This window comes from Tupaia chinensis, unplaced genomic scaffold (genome assembly GCF_000334495.1).
Source record: "Tupaia chinensis unplaced genomic scaffold, TupChi_1.0 Scaffold000459_1, whole genome shotgun sequence".
NCBI lineage: Eukaryota > Metazoa > Chordata > Mammalia > Scandentia > Tupaiidae > Tupaia > Tupaia belangeri.
The window spans coordinates 2,905,661-2,915,488 of record NW_006159968.1 but is presented as its reverse complement, the minus strand read 5'-3'; the positions used below and the strand labels follow the sequence as shown (position 1 = coordinate 2,915,488).

Genomic DNA, 9,828 nt, shown 5'->3' with positions numbered 1-9,828 from the left:
AATTTTAATGATAGATAACCATACTCAAAAAGGTTGGACAAAGACTATATTAAGGAAAGTTGATATTATCCTATGCTGCCTTCTTACTCTCCAAAGAAAAAATATATATGAATAATAAAACTTGTGTCTTTTATTCATACTGTTTTAAAAGCAGTTTAATATTGACAGCATCAGCTTGAGGTAGAAGGAATGTGGAACCTTAGTGGGTGGGCAGGTGCTTCCTTTCACCTAGCTCTGGCTGATGCAGTTTTCATTAATAAGCAGTGAACAGCACTTTTATTTTCTTCTGTCGGTAGACTTTTAATTATTATGAACATAAAAAGCAGAATTTAGTGTACTTCAACACATATGTTCACATATCAACAGAATACTTTAAGACTGAATATACTGTTGGAACTTTGCTGGGAGAAGAATTGTAACAGAATGGTCAGTCCGTGGGCCCACATAGCATGTATTTTTAAAGAGCTCTAATCCATCATCTAAAATATACTGATTATTTTGTTAATTACAGTTTAAGTTGTGTCTATTTATAATATTGAGGCTTTTGTCCTAAACCATTTTGCAAATTTACTTACTTTTGCCTGGCAATTTGAATAATACTAAACAGTTGTTGTTTTGATAAATCTGACAGGCTTCCAAAATCTTTAGAGAAGCATGACAAAAATTTGTACTTTCTAACAAACAAGATTGCAGAGTCACTGGGTGGAAGTGGATATAGTGTGGAAAGACTATCCGTACCCTATGTACCACAAGTGACAGGTAAGAGGAGGCTAGGTAGAACTCTTATTCTGCTGACTGGTTATGTTTCTGTTTTTTGCTGCTGTATAAGCAATGAAAATTTATTTCTGGTTTATTTACTTACCATCACATAGCCTTTTTCAAATGTTTAAAATATTTACTTCTGTTTTTAAACTTTGTTTCAAAAATATTTATTAAATCTCTGAAGAGTTATATACAGTTTTACCATCAGCAAATTAAGTCTTTGAGTGTTTATTATTGTTATTATACTTATTATTATATTAATATATTGCTGTACTTAATAATCTTTGAACAGAAAACCAAAGTGAGATCTTTCCTCATTATATAATATTGTATTTAACTTATGGAAATTGGTGAAAATTGTTTAATAAATAATTCATGATTATTCAACCTAATAAATTAGGAAACTTGTTATTTGAAGGAGTATAGATTGTTTGCTCTATAAAGAAACCTTCAAACTTTTAAAGAGTATTTCTTCCTCTGTAAACTACGTATTTTCTTCTTTCCATTGCCCAAGATAATTGAACTGTCTGGTGTCTTGAATTCAATTTTTTAAAAACTAAAATAAAATCCTGCCTTTTACTCTCACTTTCATTTAATGATTGTATAAGTGTTAGGTGTGGTAGATAATTCTGTTCTGTGAAAAACCATTTGCTTTAGTAATTTACTGGATTAGTCATCTAAAGTCACTCAGTTTTCTAAATACCTGTCTTTTTAAATAATGTGGTTATAAAACATATGCATTTATTATAATAGTAGTTGTTCATATTTGTCTGGGATGTTAATGGTCCTGCATTTTCTGTTAAATTTCTTACTGAAAAAAAGCAGTTCCTCATGGATTCCTTGGGGATAAAATAATACTAAGAATAAAGCATTAGAGTTTTATAATTAATTTTTTAAAGAAAAAGATTTTAAAAATATTTCATTCTTATAATTTGGATTTAGCTCTCTTTCCTTCAGGCAAAAAACCTCATAAACCCAGGCACAAGTACAAAGGTAAATCTAATTGTCAATTTGGCCTGCCCTTTCCCTCACCGGTCCTCTAGGAAAATAGTGTCATAAAATGTGCCTTTTAGAAAATGGAGCCAACAGCCCATATATTTTATGTAGCTATAGAGTCATTTAGTTGCTCTGCCTTCCCTGTCACTATAGTTTATTTCACCCCTTTGTCATTTCCTTTCACTCTGTTCCTTTAACTCTTAACATTCTTGATGAAAACTCTGGTACTTTTTTTTTTTCTTTTTAAAGTAGATGGTTTATTCTTTGTGACTTCCTCTCATCCCCATGAAAGGTGAATTCTCACTCATAATGCTTCTCTGTCATTGACTGGAAGAATTGTCACTTTTTCAGTATATTCTTCGTTATATAACTGCGTAGCAATTCCTAAGCATGCATACGGTTTTTCTGATTTATAAAGCCTTTGATAGTTTAGAACCAGCCTATGGGATGTGTATCCTGTCTTAATGCAGAAGGAGTTAGAGGAATTTTGTATGCTAATAAATTAGTTATTTAATTTCCTTTTGCTGTATAATCATCAAAAGTTTATTTCAGAAATTGAAGATTTAAGATAATATATCAAAAGAAAGAGGAAAAATATGTTGAGCTTCTTGTGTGTTGGGTAATACCCATCATCATCTCACTTAGTAGCTACTGATGTCCCAAACTCTGACAGCATTTTGTATTCCTTTTTAATTTAATCCTTAGTTTGGTGAGGGAAATCGTGTTTCCTTTGTTTAAAGGAATTTGTATGTGTGTGTGGATTCTTTTGATTGTCTATGTATATAATCATATCTGTAAGTAAAGATAACCTCACTTCTTTTCCTATTTGAATGCCTTTTGACTCTGTTGTCTGATTACATTGTCTGATTACCAGGACTTCTAGTACTATATTGAAAAGAAGTGGAGAAAGTGGGCAGCCTTTTGTTCCAATTTTTAGTGAGAAAGCTTTCAGCTTTTCCCCATTCAGGATGTTTCACTATGGGTTTGTCATAGATGGCTTTTATTGTGTTGAGAAATGTCCCTTGTATGCCTGCCAATTTTGCTGAGAGTCTTAATCTTGAAGGGATGTTGTATTTTATTGAATGCCTATGGATCTATTCAGGCTTTCTATTTCTTCCTGGTTCAGTCTTGGTAAGTTATACAGATCCAGAAGTTTGTTCATCTCGTCTAGGTTTTCTTGTATGTTGGCATGTAATTGTTCATAGTATTCTCTGACAGTGTTTTGTGTTTCTGTTATGTCCGTTGTAATATAGCCTATTTCCTTGATGATTTGATTTATCTGGTTCCTTTTTCCGTTCTTCTTGATTAATCCAGCTAATGATATTTTGGTATTTTATCAATTTTGTTTATCCTCTCAAAGAACCAGCTTTTGATTTTATTTATTTTTTGTTTAGTCCTTTTATTCTCTATTTCATTTATTTCTGCTCAAATCATTAATCTTTCTTTTCTCCTGGCATTTTTTGTTACTGTTTTTCCAGTTCTCTGAGTTGTATCATTAGGTTGTTTATTTGCCACCTTTCTCTTTTTTTTCTTATAGGCACTAATTGCTAATTGTCCCTCTTATGGGTGTTTTTACTGTGTCCCATAGGTTATAAATACTTGTTTGTTCATTATCATTAGTTTTTATGAACCTTTTGATTTCAGACTTCATTTCTTCAGTAGTTGTAAAGTCATTCAGGAATATGTTCTTTAGTTTCCACATGTTTGTGTATTTTCAAGGGCTCTTTCTGTAGTTATTTCAAGTTTATTTCCATTGTGATCAGAAAAGATTCTGGATGTAGTTTCTGTGCATTTGAATTTGTAAAGCTTCGTTTTGTGTCCTATCATGTGGTCAGTCTTTGAAAATGTTCTATGTAGAGGTGAGAAAAATGTCTATTTTGTGGTTATTGGTGAACTTTTCTGTAGCTGTCTGTCAAGTCCATTTTATTTATGGTATCAGTTAGATCTTGTATCTCTTTATTTTATTGATTGATTGATTGATTGATTGATTGATTGTTGGTCTAGATGATCTATCCAGAGGAGACAATCGGGTGTTGAGATTCCCAGTAATTACTGTGTTACAGTCTATCTTACTTTAGATCTAACAGTCTCCCTTTCACATATTTGGGTGCTCCAGTGTTGGGTACGTAGATATTTAAAAGTGCTGTATCTTCTTGGTGCACAAGTCCTTTAGTACTATACAATGTCCTTCTTTGTTTCTTCTTACATCTTTTGTCTTGAAGCCTATTTCATCTGAAATCAGTATCACAGCTCCAGCCTTTTTTTGATTCCAATTTACATGGAATATCTTTTTCCAGCCCTTCACTTTCAGTCTATTCAGTCTATGTATATCTTTATCAAGTATGTTTCTTATAAGTAGCATATAGATGGCTTTTTCTTTAATCCATTTAGCCAGTCTGTGTCTTTTAGTAGGAGAATTTAATATATTAACATTCAGTGTCATTATAGGTATTTGTGGACTTATTCCTGTCCTTTGTTAGCCATTTTCTTGGTGGTTTTATGTTCTTTTATTTCTGTCTGTGTCTGTTTTCCTGGGATAGCACTTTTTCAGTATTTCTTGAAGAGCTGGTCTAGCGTTGGTGATTTCTTTCAGGTTTTGTTTATCAGAGACTGTTTATATCTTTTCTTCCCATTTGAAAGATATTCTTGCCAGGTATAGTATTCTTGGTTGAAATTGTTTTTCTTTTAATGCTTTAAATATGTCTTCCCATTCTTTCCTTGCCTACATTGTGTCAGTTGAGAGGTCTGATGTTAGCCTAATGGGATAACATTTATAAGTATATTGATGTCTCTTTCTTTTTTAAAAAATGTTTTATCTTTATTGTTTATTTATTTTTAATTTGACCCGAGAGAGATGGAGAGTGATAGAGAAAGAAGGTGAGAAAGCAAGCCACCAGTTCCAGGACTTGAACAGTAGTCAGCCATGTGGGAGTCCAGCACTCTTAACCACCGTGCCACTTGCTGGCCCCTTGACATTTCCTTCTTGGCTATTTTTAGAATATTGTTTTTGTCTTTGATGTTTACCAATTTGGCTATAATGTGCTAGCAGAAGGATATGTTTACGTAGATTCTATTTGGAGTTCTTTTTATTTCTTGGGTCTGAATCTCTCCATGTTTCTCTAGTTTTGGAAAATTTTCAGATAGGGTTTCATGAAAGAGGTTTTCCATGGCTTTAGCAGCTTTTCCACCTTCTGGAATACCCATTATACAGATATGGGCATTTCATGGGATCTAGAATTTGCCATATGTTATCTTCATTTTCTTTTTTCATTCTTTTTGGTGGTTTGATCTATGTTGGAGACTTTGTCTTTAGAATCAGAAATTCTTTCTTCTGCATGGCCCAGTCTGCTGTTACTGCTTTCTAGGGACATTTTAATTTCTTGTCTTGTATTCTTCATTTTCAGAAGTTGTTTGTTTGTTTGTTTGTTTTATTCAGGTTGTCTATCTCTGTCTCAAATCCTGGATTGATTTTCTCATTTCTTGGAATTGATCATTTTCTCTTGCATGTCATTGAGTTTGTCACTGTGAATGTTTGGAATTTTTTTTCTGGCATTTCTGTAAATTCTTTTGTGATGTCCATTGTTGGTGAGGGGCTACTGCACTCACCTGGGGGAGAGTTATCCTCTTGTTTTGTCATGTTCTTCAAAATCTGCACTGGTTTTTGGTCATCTGATATAGTTTTCACTTTTTCCTATTTATCGACATAGATTCAGTAGAGGCCTGCCGAGACCAGGCCCAACTGTCTGGTTGGTTGGGTTGAGCCTCAGCAGCAGAAAGCGCAGGGGATGGATGAAGTGTTGCAAGATCCATAGATAACCCCAGGAGCTGGGGATGCACCCAGGAGAAGAAGCCTGCTGAGACCAGTGTTCCAGTGGGTGGGTTGAGACCTGGCAGCAGGGAGCCAAAATGAGTTTGTCTGTTTCTTGTGTTTATTTGTTTTCTGTAAGTATAATTAATTCTAGATGAAATTGTTTATGCTTATATAAAACCAAAAATATATTTGTATGAATAATACCCACATTATATTATGACATTTTAAAATTTTTGCTTTGACATTTTACTGTGTCCTGGATAACTTTTTTTTTTTCTGAGAGGTTTTTGCTATAGGGCGCATGCGTTTGCCAGACAGACAGAGAGAGACAGAGAGACAGAAAGTGAGAAATTACCCCCCAGGGGAGATGGCCACGCCACAATCCCTTCTCCTCCATTCTCCTCTCAGGATCTTGCGCACACACGCACACACACGCGCCTGGAGTGAGTTCTAAGCCACCGGGTCCAGGATGCGAACCGCGGTCGACTATGTGGGAATCCAGCGACATAGCCATTACGCTAACTGCTGGGTCCCAGTCCCGGATAACTTTTTAACTGAACCTGGGTGGTATAGTAATCCAAGTATGTTTTTAATTTACTAGATATAATACATCAGTTATTGTAACTTATACTTTATGTGGCCACATACATTTGTATTGAAGTTAATTGAGTTCAGTGCCATACATGCATTCAGAGTATGTTTCTGTTCTTTGGCCATCTGAATATTACACACATTATATACAGATACAGCATGTGGCAGCAAAGCGTCACTGAAAGAATTTAGGCATAGCTCTAATTCTGGCCTATTTTTTTAGAAGTACTGCTTCTAATATTCAGGTCCTTGTGCATAATTAAACACAAAAAGACACAATCACTGCTATTGTGAACAAACACAGAAAGAAAAGAGGTATGAGGGATGGGAAAACAGAAAGAGCAAGGTAGGTAGTGTTTGGGACTCTTCCAACCCAGCTTGAGAAAGAGAAGCAAGGGTCTTTCCATGGGTCCGTTTGTGACATCTAAGGTGGTAACATGGCAGTTCTCTAGAAATACCAGGACTCTAGTCCACAGAGGAACAGACCTGGTGAGCCCATGAGAACGGGCATTGTCTTCTGTGAGCTTCATTTTAGAAACCTGACTTTCCTGCAGACGTACAAAATAGACTGACTGGACTTGTACCTGAATGTTTCTGCAAATGCCTTTGAACAGGTGATTATAAAAGTCAGAAGAAAAAGGTCTGAGAATGTACGAGTAGAGTTTCCATTGAATTTTCATTTTTTTAGCATTTCTATTCGTTCTTTCATAAAGTTCTGCCCACTGTACTTCCTTTCTGTTCTCTGATTTCCCATGCTTCATCTCCTGCCCTCAAACTTCTCTTTTCTATTTTTATCTTGGGCTTCAAGTTGACTCTTTTCTGAAATCTATTTAGCCTTTGTAAATTAACCTAGAAAATCTCCTATGGGGTCCTTTGTGAGAACCAGGCAATTGTTTATTCCTGTTTTGAGTTCTGGTGAGACCTGAAAAGTTGACCTGCTTACAGCTAAAGGGAAGTCAGTGGAGATGACCACACACCATACTGGAGTAGCTCCATTGATGCCATCACGTTTCGTAGTTTATTGCAAACAGGAGGGTGCACGGTCTAGGTTAACTCAGCAGTAGCCACATGTAGAATGTAAAATATTCTCAGCCTGGGAACTTGAGCAAAACCAGCTGTAGTCACTTGTCATGGTGGGGTCTGTGTTGATGGTGTGTCTCCAGACTTCATGCAGTAGATCCCAGTGACTCTTGGATGGTAGATGCAAAACCCTAATTGTGTCCTGAATGGTTTATGAGGACGGGAGGAAAGACATAGTTCACCTGACTGTAGTATGTAACCCAGTAGATGACTGAAGGGTGACTGAGGCAAGTTAAGTCGCAAGTAATAGTAAATTTTATAGCTCAGAAGAAAGAAGAGGTAGAAATTCTTAGAATTCTGTTTGATACTGTAAGGGAACGATATGCTTTGATTGGGCCTTCAAGAATAAGAAGCTTTAGAGTGGGGAAGATTAAAGAAAGACAGATAATGAAGTGTTCCTAGCGGGAATTTCTGTTCATATAAAAGCTCAGAAGGCAAGTGCGCTAGAGCATGCTTAGAGAATTAGAAAATAGTCATATTTGACTTGAACACTAGATTAATTAGGGAGCATTTGAAGGTACTAATTAATTGTAAGACCTGACTGGAGAGCCCAGAATGCCTTCATAATTTAGGAGGCTTGGGAAGTGATGTGGTTAGTGTTGGAAAGGGCTTAACCATAGGAGTAGCATACTGGGACAATTACAGAAAGGTCTGTCATCAGGGTGGACCGAGTCAGAAATTCCCTGCTGAGGGTGACTTCCTGTTTGGGGGAACATTTGTCAATCCTAGAGACATTTTTTGTTACACAACTGGGGCAAAGAAGGGTGGACTAGGCCTGCTGGTATCTAGTGGGTAAACACTAAGGATGCTGCTCACACATGCCCTGGTATGTTGGTCAGCCACTCAAAACAGGAATTATCTGCCCCAAAAAGTCCGTAGTTAAGACACAATGGCTAGGTTGTATTATAGTAACAAATGATCCCAAGTTAGTAGTTTAAAACGTCAAAGCTGTACTTATTGTCACATTATGTAATCCCTATTCTGGAGTCCGAGCTGATGCAACAGCTGCTCTCAGGAGCTGCCGGGACTAATGGCAAAGCCCTTCAGCACGGAGAGGACAGGAAGTGCAGTGCTCACATGTGCCCAGAAAAGGAGCACGCTGCAGTGTTGTACTGACAGCATTGATTGTTCTTCTGGAAGGCTGCTGTGGTATAGAAGAGCAGTAGTAAATTTCTTGATGGTTTCTTTTACTTCTTCACTCTTTACCTCTTCAATAACGTAAAAATCACCATATACACAAAATGGAATTAGAAGAATGGACTCTTCCAGATTACTGGGTGATTCTGCTATTAGACTACGGTTCTAGAAGTGAGCCTCCCCACTGTTGGGAACGTGATAGGTGTGCCTGGATACTGTTTTCCTGTCTCTTCTGTGGCTGAGCCAGGGCTGATACAGTCAGAGCCTGCGGCATGAGGATCCTCTTCCATTTATTTCTGTGCGCTGTACGTGTATCATAACTTCATAGGTGTACAGTGATGGGAAAATGCTTGGGAAGCTCTGCATTAGAGGACTACATTTGTTTGAACATCATAACTAGGACATAAAACGATTAATTTTAGAAAACAACTCTGCTGGCAGTATAGAAAAGTGTATTCGAAGATGAGTTAGAAAGCTGGCCTAAGAGTTTATGTAAGAAGAGATGAAGAATTTTGAATGGGGGCATTCTTGAAAAATAAAAAGGGGAAATGTCAAAGAAAGATGACTTGTTAGAGTTGTCAGAATTTGGTTTAGAACATGTCAAAATGGAATGATTAATACAGCATTGGAAATGTTGATAAAAGGGCACTGTTCCGAGTTTTCAGGTAGGCCAAGTATATTCCATTTGGACAATGCCCTTCTTTTAATGTTGTGCTGGCATGGTTATTACACTGTTAGATTGTTGATATTGCTGTTATAGATGCCCCCTTTATCCTTAAAACAAAACAAAACAAACAAACAAACAAACAAAAACAAAGCAGGTGAATAAACAAAAAAAAACCCTTGTTAGCCTTATTTCAGTTCACCCTGTCAGTTTTATATTTTAATCTGCTTCAGGAAACTTAACAGTCACTGCTTTATTTATTTAGAATGAGCCAAAAAGACAGTTACTCTTGACTTTTTGTAAATTTTTGAAATCCAAAATAAATAGAGTTTATAAATGAAAATGTACATAATGTTTCTAACTTACAAATAATGAGGGGGAACACTTTTTATTTTAGATGAAGATCGACTTTCTAGAAGAAAAAGTATTGTGGACACTGTATCCATTCAGGTGGACATTTTACCCAACAGCACTCCTTCTGATGATGTGGTGAGTTGGTGAAAGCTTATGGGCCTGTACTGTGTTGAGAATGACATCATTGAAAGGATTTTTTTGCCCTCTTTTGAATAGAAAATGTAACTCTAAGTTACCTCCAGATCAATTAAATATTAGAACTTAATCTGGCTTAGCTTTGAATTTATTTGTAATTAATTTTAACGAACTCATTTCTGCCATCTACAAAGATACATAAGCTTAACATTATATGTAAGAAATATTGCACTAGGCCTTTTGGCCAGAACCGCCATCTTCCAGTAATTAACCAAAATGACGAACACAAAGGGAAAGA

General features: G+C 36.1%; 1 protein-coding gene across 1 annotated transcript in view; it reads left to right on the top strand.

Moving 5' to 3' along the window:
- The window catches only part of EFR3A (EFR3 homolog A), a 67,701-nt gene that overhangs the window by 41,969 nt on the left and 15,904 nt on the right, over positions 1–9,828 (top strand). Inside the window, exons 17-18 of the mRNA XM_027774597.1 lie at positions 632–759; positions 9,439–9,530. Coding sequence (XP_027630398.1) covers positions 632–759; positions 9,439–9,530 — 220 coding nt within the window. The remainder of the gene's footprint in view (positions 1–631; positions 760–9,438; positions 9,531–9,828) is intronic.